Source organism: Accipiter gentilis, chromosome 7, assembly GCF_929443795.1.
Source record: "Accipiter gentilis chromosome 7, bAccGen1.1, whole genome shotgun sequence".
Classification (NCBI taxonomy): Eukaryota; Metazoa; Chordata; class Aves; order Accipitriformes; family Accipitridae; genus Astur; species Astur gentilis.
This window is the reverse complement of record NC_064886.1, coordinates 42203945-42220041: the sequence shown is the minus strand read 5'-3', so window position 1 is coordinate 42220041 and position 16097 is coordinate 42203945. Positions and strand designations below refer to the sequence as shown.

At 35.2% G+C, this 16097-nt stretch overlaps 1 protein-coding gene across 3 annotated transcripts in view; it reads right to left on the bottom strand.

The window, feature by feature from the left end:
• The window catches only part of BANP (BTG3 associated nuclear protein), a 154575-nt gene that overhangs the window by 124527 nt on the left and 13951 nt on the right, over positions 1-16097 (bottom strand). For all 3 annotated transcript variants that reach the window (XM_049804224.1, XM_049804225.1, XM_049804226.1), the window contains exons 2-4: positions 15031-15175; positions 13442-13536; positions 11921-12120 (exon numbers count right to left, since the gene is read on the bottom strand). In XM_049804224.1, coding sequence (XP_049660181.1) covers positions 11921-12120; positions 13442-13536; positions 15031-15100 — 365 coding nt within the window. In that variant the 5' untranslated portion in view covers positions 15101-15175. The remainder of the gene's footprint in view (positions 1-11920; positions 12121-13441; positions 13537-15030; positions 15176-16097) is intronic.

Here is a 16097-nt window from a genome sequence, read left to right as displayed (position 1 = left end):
CCAAAGAACCTGCCACTTAAAAAGTCAAGCTTGTTACTTCAGGGACTATACAACACCTGTATAGGTACACAAGCAGCTTCATATCCTGGTGGGTTTTGGTTGTTTGGGTTTTTTTTTAATTTCTCTAATTTCAAACACAACTAACACAACTGAAACTCTGTAAAAATTAAATGCACACTGAAACAGCCTTCAAAGAACCTTTTGCCTAAGCAGATATACAAAAGCAACAAAAACCAGTACATTCAGGCCACGTGCAAGCAACATAACTAGGATTGAAAAATACTGTAAGAGAAATGGCATTAATTATTAGTCATCCACTTTTGATTATGGACAAGAAAAGGACACGTCATGACTTGCAATTAACAGGTTAATACAAGCCTCTTTAAAGATAAATGTACTCAAAAATACAACAGCAAAGATTTTTTTTTTTTTTTTTTTCCAGACAGCATAGAAAGAGATTTACAGTTGTTACCCTTCTTTGAGCCTTAACTACCTGAACTAGCTAAGTAGCAGTACTGCAGCCTACTGGAGATTGCATTAAACATGAAATGAGAAAGGCTGGTCTATAAGGGAAGGACAGTCATTTTCCATAACAAAACATGTAAGCTTGACTGATCTTGAACACGGCTACTATAAATGAAATTATCTACTGCAGCCTTAATACTAAAATAGAAATTGCTGTATGTTTAGAAAACACTGTATGAGACAAATGTAAAGACTTTGAATCCTTCATTATACAGTTAGCTACTTCTAGATTTATTTTCCAAATTTTCTTACAAATTCTAATATCAGCTTTAAGTCTGACTTTTGTGGCACTAAAAGTTTGGGAGTGAAGGAAGCAGCGTTATAAACTGGCTTTCAAGACACAAGTTACAGTAACTGAAGCCTTGATGGTCACCAGATAACAAACCGCAAATACAAAATTAAGTTTCTGCAAACAACTCAAACACACAGCTCTTACAGTGCCGGTTTGTAAATAATTTCCATCATGTATCTCTGTTTTTCTTGCTTTTCATAATTACCCAACCAGTTATATACTATTGCCAGCACACACACATTTTTATAGAAAGGCCAAGGATGCTGCTACTTTGAGAGCTGCTACTGAATCTTTAATTTCCATATACCCCGAAGAGATATTAAAGAAACACCACACTCTGCTTTTTACAAAGAATACAATTTTAAAAGTTATTAGGAGCAGATTTCCTGTCTCATACTCCACCCTTCAATATGGAACAAAGAGATTGAGCTAAAGATATGCAAAAATGTACAGTTCCACAAAAAGGAAAAATTCTGTTTGGAAAGATGTTCAGATTCCAAACAGTGTGTTTTTTACGTTTGGAAATGTATCAGTTAAATAGCATCTGCTGCCAAATAAAGCAGATGGAAGACTGGCTCTTTGCCATTTTACCAACCTTGCCGAGACCTTGCTAGATGTTAGGCTGTTTCATCCTTCTTAAGCTCAAAATCCTTCTATAGCTCTTTTCCACCTTGCTTAAAGTAAACTAGAACTCTCCAAAACCACTGTAGATTATTTCTTTTAAAACTATACTACTATGTATTATTTTCCATAAGCAGCAAGACCAATTGTTTTTGCAACTTTTAAAAATAGTATTACTGGTACTTTAATCTGGTGTAAACTGGTATGCAAATTATTTTGAAATGCAACCTAAATTTCTGTCATTTCCAAAGGAAGATGAAAACTTGCCCCTTTTAATCACAAAATTTATGAGCTGATCTCCTCTTCATTGATTTTGTTGTACTTGCAGAATTAAATACCCCAATTTACAGGAAAAGTTTCCAGGCAGTGTGCTTACTGCTGCCGGATTTTCAAAATCCCAAGCATCTCCAGAGACTGTAACATTAAAAATACTTACATTCTCAAAACTGGAAATCAAATTAATATATAAGGCTTTTCTGCCCCCTTCTGTTTATTATATGCTTGATAAATAACTTCTTAAAATATATAGTATAAAACATACGCTTCCACAATCCAGTGCACTGCTTCAAATATATTGTTTTAGAGTTTCACTAAAATATAATCCTACCAATCATTTTCATCCATTTTACAACATTCATGAGGTAAAAACTGTCCACTTTTATTAAACACAATAATTCTTTTCAATTGTTTATTTAGGCAAAAGGAAGAGCTTGAGCCAGATGAAGGCATTTGTCCTGAACCAAATTTCAAGTCATGCACCCTTTACATTTATTTCTTGAATGCAATAGCTGGCTACGCTCAGGGAACCATAGAATTAAAGTAAATGTTCTGCTTTCCCCAGAATTCATCTAATATGACCTTATGGGATTTGGCAAGGGGGTAGGTTAACCCACGTTTTAATACTACTATAATTGGTTTTAAATGTTCTTAGACACTAATTACACTAGTAAATGTCCCCCTAATCTGTGTATAAAACTCAAAGCCTTTTTGATTCCCATATATGCCTCTCTCTTTCATTCTCAGATACCCTTACAATTAAAGGATGTTGATTTCTAAAATGTCTTGGCACAAGGGGCAAATTCTGTGCACATTCAGTTCTTATTTCCTAGCTTACTATTACGAATAGCAATATATTGCACCACAAGGGACTTCACACAGAACTGCATTTCTGGTTTTGGTGTCATAACTTCACATAAGGTTTGTCTTTACAAAATTAAAATCAAAGGATTCACTAGGGTCTGAGACACAGAACAAAGTTCCTGTGTATTAGCTAAGTGGGAATAGAGAAACTGTTTACCCACATGTGGTTCAGAGCAAGCACAAATTACTTCCAATGCTTTAAACCCCCTAATTTAAAGGATTTCATATTTGTCATGGGCTAAGAGTGACCAGGAAAACTTACTGTATGATTACCTGGAAAATAGTAAAATATTAAGCCTTGTAACACATCTACAAGACTGAAACCTTTGTCTAAAACTTGAAGGAAGTTTATTACCTAAGACTATTTTCAGTGTATATTCCTGAAAATCTTAGCTAGCACTATATTTAAGAATTCAAAATTGTATTTTTCTAAAAGATTATTTCTAGTGTTTTAAGCCTCACAGGCACATTTTAAACACCACCACCACAATTAAAAAGATCCAAGCCACACTTTTTGCATCCATTTCTCAGACATAAGTTATCAGCTGCTCCTTGCTAGGCTCTCATTTGAATCATTGGACTATTATAAACAATATTTCATCAGAAACCATTAACTTAAGAAAAATTGGACTTGGGAGAATGAATCAACACAGTTCAAACCTTGGTCAGTTTGGAAAGTTTTATAGATTAAGTTCCATCCCATACATGCATGAATTATTGAACTCTCCAAAACACAGATGAAATGTTGGTATTAAATTGTTATTTTAATTCCATAACTGACCCTGCACTCTCAACCTAAATGTTATCTGGAAGTTATACATTGTTTCTGAATTTATCAAATCCCAACAACAAATTACTAAACACTTGGCTCCTCAATATCTTCATGCAACAATAATGGAATGTGAAATTCCAATGAGACCACTGCTGTACAAGCTTCCTAAATCCAAGATGCCATTTCTCCTTAGTCCTGTGTGAATTTTAACTCCCAATAGTGAAAGGAGTAAATGTAAAATCTTCACAAACTGATGGTTTGTAACAAAAAAAATCTTCACTTGCTGATGGTCTGTAACAAAAACTCCAGACAGACAGCCAACAGGGTAAGCTTAATTTTAAAATACCCAAGTCTCCAGTATAAATGTCCAAAGCAAGAATTGCCATTGTTTGCAGGACTGCAGCTGTAGATCTTACAGGATACAGCAAACAACAAGAAAAATCACAGTCATGAGAGTTCTTAAGCTATTTTCAATATACAATTGTATTGATCCTAAATATAATGAATCGCAGAAATCCACTTAATTCATAGCATGTACTCCTACATGAAATGCATGTTTCAATGCAGGTAAAATAAAAAGATGTAAATTGGTATTCTTACTGCTGGTCCTTATGAAGGACCAGAATCAATATCAAGATACTGAGACTGACAAGTTCTTGTGACAAATTAGGAGACTTTAGAAAGCATTGTCATGTTTTTCAGGGAATCAAAGATGTCAAGTTTGGGGTTTTTTCCTACAGCAAACAAACTAACACTATGCAGCCCTAGATAAAACAGAGGGGCTGACATCTAATCAAAATTCTGACTCCCTCAGTCAAACTTCCACTTTACCAGAAATTTTTTATCAAAATTTTGCTTATATTTGTGCTTTTTAAAAAACTTGAGATTCTAAACAAAATTTTTAAATTCATAAAAAGGGGTAAAACCATCTAAAGTCATGAAGTTTTAATTATGATCTTTACATTTTGTTAATATTGACTTTGTTCCCTAATTGTGAGTGTACCTGAAATGAACATGGTGAAAATAGATCACAGACAATTGTGCCATTTTCCTTCAACTCCTTCCATGCCCAGACATAAACAGACTGGACTTGCATGAAAGAGCTATTCACATGAGGGCAGCACAATCATCCTCAATTCTTCATGAAACAAACCCATTAATTTTAAACAGAACTCTTATTGGCTGAAGTTACAGACATGACACTTGAACTGGTAATTTAAAATAAATGTTTGCACACAGTACCATTGACTGATGACAGAAAGTGACAGGGAAAGCTTGGTAATTTATTGATACCACAGGGTCCAGCCCAAAACAATGACAAAAGTTCATCTGTGTTTTTGTCAGCCACTCCCAGACTTAAAGGTTTGCACTAAAGACACTGCTAGATGAGGCTCCAGAAAGACTCTAACATAAGATATACTGAAGGATAAATAAACCTGGCTTGCTTATAGAAAGTGACAAGAATTTCTGAAAACCTGATGAATTCCAAAGCTTCTCCAAGTAAAACCTTTGTAATACATTCTGGTTAACGAATAACACCCCAAATTGCTGACTATTTTCAAGACATTATCTGTAACACTCCACTCCCTCTCACCCCCCCAAACATGGCTTCATTTTACATCTTTTCTGAGCAGCCTGCTGAGCTGTCTTGAGGACTGAATCTGCTTCCAGGGAAATATTTTTTCAGGCCTAGAGTTCAGTGCATGAGATCAGGCTCACAGCAGGCAGAGTAATGTACCTGCAACTTGAAAATAAACCATACACCATACATCTTTCAGGATATTATATTCCTCAATACATGCTTTGTTTCTAACTGGCTACTTAAAAAAAAAAAAATCTTCCTGCAAATTGAGGGTCTTCAGACCTGAAGAGTATGTATTTCCAGGAAGGGACAGTTAGCTCTTAAGTTCAGTTGAAGACAGTAACAACCCTGAAGGTTTAAAATGTTAATTCATTTATCACCGAATTAAAAACAAACAAACAAAAAAAGGAAAAATAGCCATAAATTAAACTTGGATAGTGGTTTACATCACCTAATGAGTTATAGTATCAAGTGCAGCAAATGTGGGAAAGACATTAACTGTATACATCAGAGACTCAACAGCCACTATTTAGCGATACGAACTAAAGAACTACTATTCTTTTTAAAAGCCTGGATTAGCATAGTAGGATACTTTATTATAATCTATAAAAATCCTTATGATAAAAATGCAACAAAAATGAAAAAGCTATTCAATACCTGATTTACATGAAATTAGTTTGGTCAAGGGGTTTGTATCTCACAGAAAAAAAAATATGTATGTAAAAAAATAGAATTCTAGCTATTTTGGTTTTTATACCAATACCTTGATTATATTTCTTTAGGTTGGTTTGGTTTTTTATCCTAAAGGCTTTATGCAGGAGCAACAATAGTTATGCTAAATCTGGAAGAATAGTCATCCTACAAGTCTTTCCACCTACATCCCCCTGCTTTACAACTTCATTTAAAATCATCTTAGTTTTCAATTTTGCATTATTTGACTACAAAACCACTTGTAAACAAAGAAACAATCACACACCAGAAACACCGATCTGGAACTTGGAAAATCTGGAGCCAAAAGGCTTACCAATTGGCACACTGCAAACAAGTGGATGGACAAGTCCTGTTCCTCAAAACCTATTACACCCTGTTGATTAAACTTAACGGTAAAACAAACATATTAATAATCTACATCTACAAAAATAAAGCAAGTTTCTACATCGCATCTAGTACACAACTGCATCAAGCCTTCTCTTTTGTGAAAAAACTTGGTTTGTATCTTATGACAAAAAAGACAAATGTTATTTTCTAAAACTAGCTCATTGAACATACCAACACCACAATTAACTGCAGACAAAACTGTCTGAAGCACCTCCACTTTAATACGCTAATGTCCAATCCACTAACAAGCCTTGTTCAAGGATACCATATTAGGTCTTTGCACAGCAACTGAGTGCATTGAACTCTGCAATTCCATTTAACTCTCCAGTTCCCATTAAAGACAAAAATATATGCAATTCTATCTCTACACTTAGTGATCAGTATCCTTAATTGGTTCGCCACAAATGCATATGGTAAAGGACCAGATGTACATGGTCTGCATTTCAACTTTACCATAAAAAAGGCTCAAGAAAAATACCTGAAGAAAAACTCCATTTACTTACGAATTTCTATATTTCATCAGAAACACTTTTATTATTAAGTATGAAGAAAACACCAACCTTAAATTTAAATCCTCTCCAAAATTAGTACACTTTAAAAACTGCTCTCAATTACACCTATGTATGCAACAAAAATTTCCAAAATAACAGAGCAGAATTGCACAACATAGTATTTGCAGAAAATACCCATAAAAACAAATGATGGAGGGTTCTGTGAAACCAAAACAAATTCCTATGTTATCTGAAGCAATCAACCTTAACCATTTATACTTGGGCTTACCCACTCTGAAATATGATTAATGGAAGGACGGTGACAAGAATAACACTGTTTCTGGACTGAAATCTTTCAGATGAAATATTTTCTTCAAAACATGGATAAAAGATTTTAGTCGCACTGTCACACTGCGTGTTCAACAATTTATAAATCTCAAGACCTGGGCACATGCTAAATTTCAAACTTATCATTTGAGGCTGCCATACTGACAGGCCATCAGGCATTGCACCAGTTCTCCTATCCAAGAAACTTTCAGCAGCTACTGGAATTTTTGACCAGCATGGTACCTCATAAAGAAAAGAAATTAGAGGTTTTTAATAGCCATACTGCCAGGAAATGTTGCAGACAGAGGAAGAGAGACAATCACTTCCTGGATGGAAAAGCAGGGCTGTACTAATGCTGCACAAAGCCGGACAAAGCTCAGAACACCAGGACAATACACATATTCCCATTACTAATTTACTACATCATTTTGCTACTGTTCTTGGCTCTTTTCAAGCTTCATATAGTTTAATGTAACTCTGTGCAGTCTAAGGATTTTTGACATCCATTCTGAAACCTTCTGACAGCCTTTCTCTCAAGAAAGAAATTTTTAAAAAACTATTAACACTGTGTCTTTGTAGGTAATCCTGACAACTACATATTTTTAAGCAGCATCCACTAAACACTGAGAAAATACTTTCTAAAACTCTTCTTTCCCCCCCCTCAAAGAAAACAGGATTTAACATCATGCTGTTCCTCCAATCCCAGCTAATACTTTGCACTCTTACAACCAAATCTGACCAAGAAAAAGAAGTCTGAGAGATAAGAAACACCTGTTAAAATCTGAGGCTGGGATAAGGACAAGCCCAAATGCTACACCCCACTAACAGAAAGCCAGGAAAGTCTCATCCATTACCCCACAACAGCTAGCTCCAGCAGTTGCACTTGCTACTATCATAGGAATAGCATGGAAGACTTCAAAATCCCACAGCAGGGAGCGTCATGGACCATACAGGAAACACAAGGCTTGTCCAGTGAAAAGGGAGAGGACATAGAACAAAAACCTACGTGAAACTACGCTTGTTTAGTTCTGCTTTTCATGTGATGATTTACTGAAATACAACAGCTACAAGTCTTTCCATATTGTTTATGCCCTATTGCTGTTTCCCCCAAAACAGTTTAGATCTCAAATTCAGAATGATTTCCTTGCAAAAGAAGTTTTCTCCTGTTAGTTTTTGCTGTAGCTTGAACCTCTCACTTGGAGATCTAAAAGTTAGACTATTGTTCCTCTATATCTCAACTGTTCGTACAAATTATTCATTACACAGCACACGTACCCTTTATTTTCTTCCTTATCTGCGCTGCAATTAGCTTGTATATAATGAAGTACCGTAACAGCGGATCAGAGTAAACAATACGAACAAAAGAACTGAGAACACAATCCAGCTTTCATGAAGATGTACTTACACAAAATACCAAGAGCAGTAGATAGTACTGTTATTTCCGAATTCAACATTTTGTAGTTTTCCAAAAAACATCCACAAGCCTTCAAAAATCACATATCCAGAAAAGGATGTTGGAAGATCTCCACACATATCATTCCTCATGTATTTAATAAAAAGACAGCAGAATGAGACTCTAAACTGTACTGCATTTCTGTCCTGGGAGCTAATAACATGGGGTGGTTCCCAATTTATTGCAAATCTCCTTGAAAGCTTCTGCTTCATTTCCCTAATAAGAATTTTTGAAACAACAGTTTGGCACAAAATGGTACAAGTTATCCCAATAAATCAATGTGTTAAGTTTACTAGAAAAGACAATTCATCATAGAATGTAAATCTGACAACCTTTACAAAGCAAGACTCCTGCCTCCCTAATGCAGCTATATGGACAGATTAGACTTTATCGCTCCATCTTATAAGCGGGCAGTGTACAATGCTGCACATGCATAAAATTCTGCATCATAGTCAAGGCAGGCCATAGTGCGTAGCTGTCAATTCACCAGGTAGGCTGTAACTACACAATTCCACCACAAGATGACACAGAAGAAAGCTCCTCTGTCCAAGTTGTTCTTGCTTTCATCACATGATGACCTAAGCATATTTCAAACTGACAAGTCTTAAGAAATTAATTTTAAAAGCACAAATAGCACAAAGCAATCAAACTGCGTGAATTTATAATGCACAGTTCATGCATTTTACTGTGTGCACTGCTGTAAAACAAATTTGGATTATGTTAAATCTGCACCAAATTAATGCAAGTAACTAAATTACCAGAAAAACTGTAAACAAAATTCACTATAGAGCAGAAGAGAAAAGATTACAAACCCTAAGGTATTTATCGAAAGAAAGAATGACAGTCTGTTTTACTGGCAGTGTAGCACCACCTGGCTGACATACTTTTGCTAACCACATTTTTGTTAGCGCAGCAAACCCAGTATTATTGTAGTGGCAGAAGGAGGAGAAAGAGGTTGAAGCATCTCATTCAGATGCAGAACCTGAAAAATCACTATCTAAAATACTAACTCTCGTTGGCAGCTCTCCACTGCCATCTGCAATGTAAGGGGAAGAGGGAACGATACAGAGAGTTGAGACAACAGAACAGTCCATGCAGGCTTTAATTGGAAATAATCAACAAGTGATAAAGGTTTTTATGAATGAGAGACAGGGAATTCAGTGAAGCATTCTATTACTGTGAAATTGTAGTGTTTCTAATGCCAAGTTAAACACATACACCCCTAACTATTTTCTTTTGAGTCATATAGGCCACAGACTGCTAAAAGAACAAAAAGCCCTTAGTGTTTTATTGGCAAGATGCATTTCACAATGTGCAACTTCATACCAACACTAACAAATATTTGGGGCAGAGAATCTTACAGTCTTCAAGACTTCTATCTAAATTATGTTCAGACTGAGAAGCCGTCATCATAAATTTTTACACCCAAAACAAAAGATTAAACACCAAGCTCAGCATTAACACACAGGACAGATTTCCGATGCTTACAGAGATTTAAAACAAAACAAAACACAACACACTAACCTCAGGTCTGACAAATCCCATAAGAAACTCAATAGTACAATTTAGAGGAAAGCATTCACTGAATGTGAATTAATAGATTCACAAAGGGGCCATGTATTTCTGAAAATATTTTTGAAGTCTTTTGTGCACAAACCACAATAAGAAGTTCAGCTTATGCACAAGAACTTGAAGATCTCTAATGTAATGACAAAAAAAATTAGTAACAGGCTTAAAGAAGGTTCCTTGAGAAATAATTATTGATAAAGAGCATTTAGCAAAAACACTGGTGTAATATTCTAGTTACTTGCTCTATGATTCAAATAGTTATTCCATGTACTTTATTTCTTTGGATATAGAACAGCCATAATTGACCTTTTCAATGTATGACTGAGAAGCCTTCAAAAGCACAGGTAAATGTAGACACAGCACCTATTTTAAAGAAAAATTACATTAAAAAAGGGAAAAGGAAGATGTCCAATGGTTAGGATGTTCATCACCAGCACCAGAACAAAGACCAATAAAGGAATTCTGAACTGGTGCCCAAACATTGTATTTGGACATCTAAAAAGGAAAGATGTTTTGGAAAAGCTTGAGGACATCAACTGTTCCTAACTGGACAGGCGACTGTTACAGCAAAAGGAGTAGAAAGTACTCAAATTTACACTGAAAATAAAAAGGACATATGAACTTTTAAAACAGAGATAAAAAACACATTGGGTTCTGTATCATTTTAGATTTTTAAATACAAATAAGGAATTTTTTAAAAAGATCAGACTACATTCATCAGAAGTAATCCCACTCAATGAACAACTGTGAGGTAGCAGACAGCATTATGCAACAGGTACAGCTACGTGAGCAGAGCGTATCCCTCAAGTAAAAATCTTCAACCCTGAACACTTACGGTAGTAAGGTTATACTCCATCCTATTTCATAAATGCATGCACTGACAGATATCATAATAAAATGCGCTTACAACTTTTGAGATAAATTTTTAACTTAAAATACCTATTATAAAAATAGCCATATTGAAAGTAAAAAACAAACAAACAAAAACAAACCAGCAGGGAGCAAGTAGTGGCCTAGTAGAAAAAGAGTAATATTTGTAGTGTTTTTTCTTTTTTCTCCTTACCTCACCTGGATGAGTCCCACAACATAAAGCAAGGAACTAATTTTTTTCTATAGAGGTCTAGAGTAGTGCACCTGAAACACTGCACTGAGTATAACGTACAAAAATATATTCAATGTAATTTTCAAATATTGAGAAAATTCAGAGAGAGTGATGAAAAAGATCAGAAGATGGAAAAACAGACTGACAAAAGATGAATTAAGTTAGTGTACCTTGACTAGAATGGTATGACATGTGAAAGTTGCCTATACACCTTTGTAATGGAGAATTAAAAGTAATTATTTAGAGAAATATTAAGTTTTTTCTATCTATAAATATATGAATGAGGAGGAAGAAGTTGTTAGACAAAAGAGTCTTTTGATAAGCATATTTCTCTGGCTGGAATACTCTCCATGGTAAAAGGACAGGCACATCAGGATTTAGATACTTAAAACCGTATTGGGCAATTCATATATAAAGGTACTGTAGGTCAAACCTGCTCTTTCATCAAAGCGGATTAGATTATTTAACAGATTTTCCATCTCCAGCTTCTAACCACAAAATAAGCACAGATACTATTCTAGCAAGAGTCTTTACAAAACAAGCACATAAAACAAACTCCATTGTAGTTCTGGTGAATAAAAGTAAAATGAGAAGCAATTAGAATGATGATGAACTCATTAACTCAAAACAGCCACATAAATAAAAGTAAAGCAAGTCTAAAAAACCTGTCTAAAATAGCTCATGAGACTTTTCCAGAGGATGGATGAATCAGTCTGGTTTAAGTCAAAATGAAATGTGGAAATAGTTGCAAATTGTCCATGGACCACTGTCTCATTCTAAGTAACATCATGAAACTGGTACAAAAATTACCTTCAAGATAAATTAATTCTACATCCATAAACAGCATACCAAGCTCTTGACAGCTATACAGAAAGCTGCAGAGCTTGATGCCAAAGAAATGGATTTACGTTATTTTAAAAAGCACATTGATGAGTAATCTTTTCTTACCATCGTACTTTATTGCATGTCTGTGTAGCGCCAAGAGGAGAACCTGCCACCATGGGGACTTGGATGGGGCTATGCTGTTTGTTCATGACGAGATCCAACTTCTCTTCCAATGATTTACAGGTAGCCTCTAGTGCCAGCAACTTTGCCTCGATGCTATCCAACCGCAGGCATATTGTCTGATTAATGGAATACAGGAATGACTAGAAAGGGGAGAATGCAAAAGAAACTGATTTTAAAGACCTACGCATTTATCTTCAGCAACATACGCATAAGGAAGGTCCAGATAAATGTGACTGGAAAACAATTTTAAAGGAACTACCAGTGTGCCTAGTCACAGAACTCAGCCACATAGAGAACTGATGACATCCAGGAGCATTGTAGCATTCTCAAATTCTTCCAGATCTTTATTTAGAAGCCAAATGCATCCGAGCCAAACACATTTTCACCTAAGCACTTTGTTAGTATGATTTCATACACCACAAAATCATTTAAAATGACATGCCAAAGCCTTTCATTTGATACATGTAAAAACAAAAGGATTATAAATCTATGAATGCATCCTCCTGGATGAAGTTAAGTAAGATTTTTTCCTGCCCAAACAGATAATTCAGATTATTACAGTGGGAATTATATCAACACAAATAACCTCAGAGACAATTAACGCTGCTTACTTAAGTTTTCTCCTGAGCAGCAAATCAAGAAAAACAAATAAATAAAATCTGTTTTCCTAAGCAATTTTATTTAAAAGAAAGCATATTCTACTTGCTTTCTCTTGGGAAAAAGGCCATTAAAGGGTAATATTACACACATTCTCCTTTGCAAACAGCAACTATGCCATCTTGTGGCCCTCCATTACAATTTACACACCTAATCAAGCTGGCTTACAGTGCTCCTCCCCCGGTGCTCTTTCAATACAGAGCTTCAGTTTCTATGACTGTTTCAAAAATACAAAATTACATACTATTTAACATGTTCGGCAGTAAAATACTATTCATATACTTATGCTCCAAGACAAAAAAAAAGAAAAACAACCACAAAACCTGAAGCACACTAGTGAGAACAGCAGGGGAAGTTCTGCAAGTACAGAAAAGCCTGAGCCTGAACCAAATACAGTTTGACTATTAGGAAATGTTGTTAGCTTAAAATAATAATTTAAAACATGCTGAAAGTATCAACAAATTGTAATACAAATACATGCTCAAGTTTATCTTTTAGGTCAACTTTATTCACTTTATCAAAAAATGTACTAATAGTGATGTTTGAGTCACTGGAATTAACTCTGATGACATTTCATAATGCATATAAAATTCTTGCTACTGGTTTTACACTGGAAAATTAGCCAATCAACCAGATTTTAAAATTTATGCACAAAAATGAACACACGTTTACAAGAAGGCTAAGAATAATTCCGGTATTATGTATGAACAGTTTATTTTACATTCTCTTCTTTTAGTATGTTTCCCTAAGAAAGCTAACTTAATTGGTATTACAAATAAAAACAGAAAAAGGCATTATCATAACCTTAATAGAGGGATCCTGGCAGTTAATTTCTATACGCTGACGTTTCAGAACAGGCTCTACATCATCATCTGTCACTTCATGATTCTCCAACACAACTGCAAAGAAAAAATAAGCATTGACACGGTTTAAAATGTAAGAGGACAAGGCTCAAATTAAAAATATATTAAATGGATAAAACAAAAAAAATGTAAAAGGCATTTAATTAACATCTGTATTCTTTCACACTTACTGGGGGTTTCTCTTAAATACATGGCAACGGTTTACTGCTTCTCAAAAAACATTTATCCAAATCTAAGTCTTTGTTGCAAATGCACTGAGGATGTAACACTCATGCATTACCTTGGAATTTTTTTATTAGGAACTTACCATGAGGTAGCAGAGTTGCCACATTAGCTGCTCTGCTTTGACAGATTCTACAGGCAGTGCTTTGACAGTTTCTACATAAACCCTCATGTTTATACAAAACCATAAAAAGTACTAATGAAGTTCTGTACAAAGACAGAATTACACCCACTACTTGGTGCAGCAGCGGGTTACTTTTACCCAGTATAGATGAACAAAATCCTGCAAGCTTTCCAAAATAATTACTTAGATATGCAGACCTAGAGGTTCTAATAGCCTTTCATGTAAAGGCAAACATTTTGAAGAAATCAGTAACAAAAAAAACCCAAAAACCCTGAATTTAGAACTGGAAGGCTTGGCTGGTAAAATCAAGAGATAGCGCCCTGAACAGCCTCACGGTCAGAGCATCACCTATGATTGGACCAGGTTCAAGTTCCTTTACCAAACTGAGCAAAGCAAGACTTGTTTAACGTTGACCATACCACCTACAGCTGACAAAACTGAGCACCAAGTTCCCAGCCAGCCTAGGACAGACAGGTGCCAGCTTCTCCAACTCTTCGGGAACATTTCTGAAGTAACTTTTTTGTTTTGCATCAGAAAAAAGTTTTTTGATATGTGTTTCTGTTTTCCATAACTGTAGTTACTGTTCTTTCAGTCACTTACTCGCATGTAAAGGCAGCATAGGATCTATGACTATAGCTGATCTCAACACGTTTTCACTTACTAGGTCAAGTTCTAAGCAAGGGATATCACAATATTTGCTTTCAGAAGTGGTTTTCATTTTTACTGTAATTTTGTTATACATACAAAGCATTTTAATAATGTATGAGAAACTATTTTACAAGTAAAACAACAATTCATAATAGATGGGTGATAGCTCTCATTTGAGGGAAAGCCTAAAACATCTATTTGGTCTGGAGAAAAACAAAAGATTGCAGGAGGCCATATTTCATTCAAAGTTTTCAGCACTAGTCTACCCCTGCACAAAAAAATCCCCAGGCAATAAAGCCTTTAAAAGAAAATTAGAACAAAAAAAAAAATCTGATCTAAAGGATATTGAAGATATACAAGCTAAGCTACTGCAAACCTGGTATGTAGTCTTAAGAGGCACCTCAGAGGAGAAAAAAAAAAAAAATCAGCAGCACTGCTTTATATTTTTAAGAAAAGCTCAACAGTGATTTCCACCTTGTTAATGGGCAATACTATAAATTATCTCTATCACACCATCACTACCATCTCTACTGTACCTGGGTTATCTGGAGTCAAGTCTTCAACAGCAATCTGAACAACATCTGCCAAATCCTGTTCTGACATCATTCAGAACCAGGCAGCAATATCCAGTCAAACACTACTTCAGGTCCCCAAATAAGTAAATTTACAAGTCATGCAATCCTGAAAAACAGCAAGAAGAGTGTTAATACAGATATACTTGATATATCACTACTACCTTTATTTTTTCATTCTTCCTCTATAAAAGGAGATGCAGTTCCTAACAGAAGTGACCGACTTCCAGTGATCATCCAGTGTGTATTAACTGCTACTTTATTCAGTAGCCTCACTGAAGAGCAAAGGACTAAACTACCTGCATCGCCTCTATGAGTAAATCTTTCTATACTAGGACTGAGACAAGAGGTCAAGCTTTCCTTGCTGATCCACCTTTCTGCATTTTCCAAATGGATAAAGAGAACATTTAGCTTCAGAGATTTGGTAGCTCACCAGTATAAAATACAAAATAAAATGTTTTCTTTTAAATTGATTTTTTGTTTTAGAAGTTTTAAGAGCATACAAGACCACTCCTAAATTGCAGGGTTTTAATTTACAAATTATTACTTAGCTCTTGGAAGTGATCAGACTTTAGTATTTAGTCTTGATGTCGCAAAAGCATATGAAGCTCCCAAGCCACATTAGATTTGCAATTACTGCATTCTGTACAGATCTACATGCACACAAGACACTTATATGTATGAATCTTAACAGGCCTCTAAAATCTTCATAAACATTCAGTGAGAACAGGGAGCTTCCTCGCAGCTAATTACAACTATACTTGAAGCAAAACTTCACCTTTTTTCTTGAACTTGCCTGGTTTTTCTACAGCTCAATTCTGATGGACCTATTTTCAGAATATGGTCCTGATTGTAAAGCCAAAATATTTCTCAGCCCTGCTCCCTTGGAATTCTCTGTCAAGATTATTTATTAGTGTTTTAAGAGAAACCTTCAGCCTGTAAAACTGAATTAAAATCACTGGAACCATTCATATCTGTGCTTTCCCTCAGTTTACAAAGAGATGGACAATGAAGACCAAGAGATCAGCCGA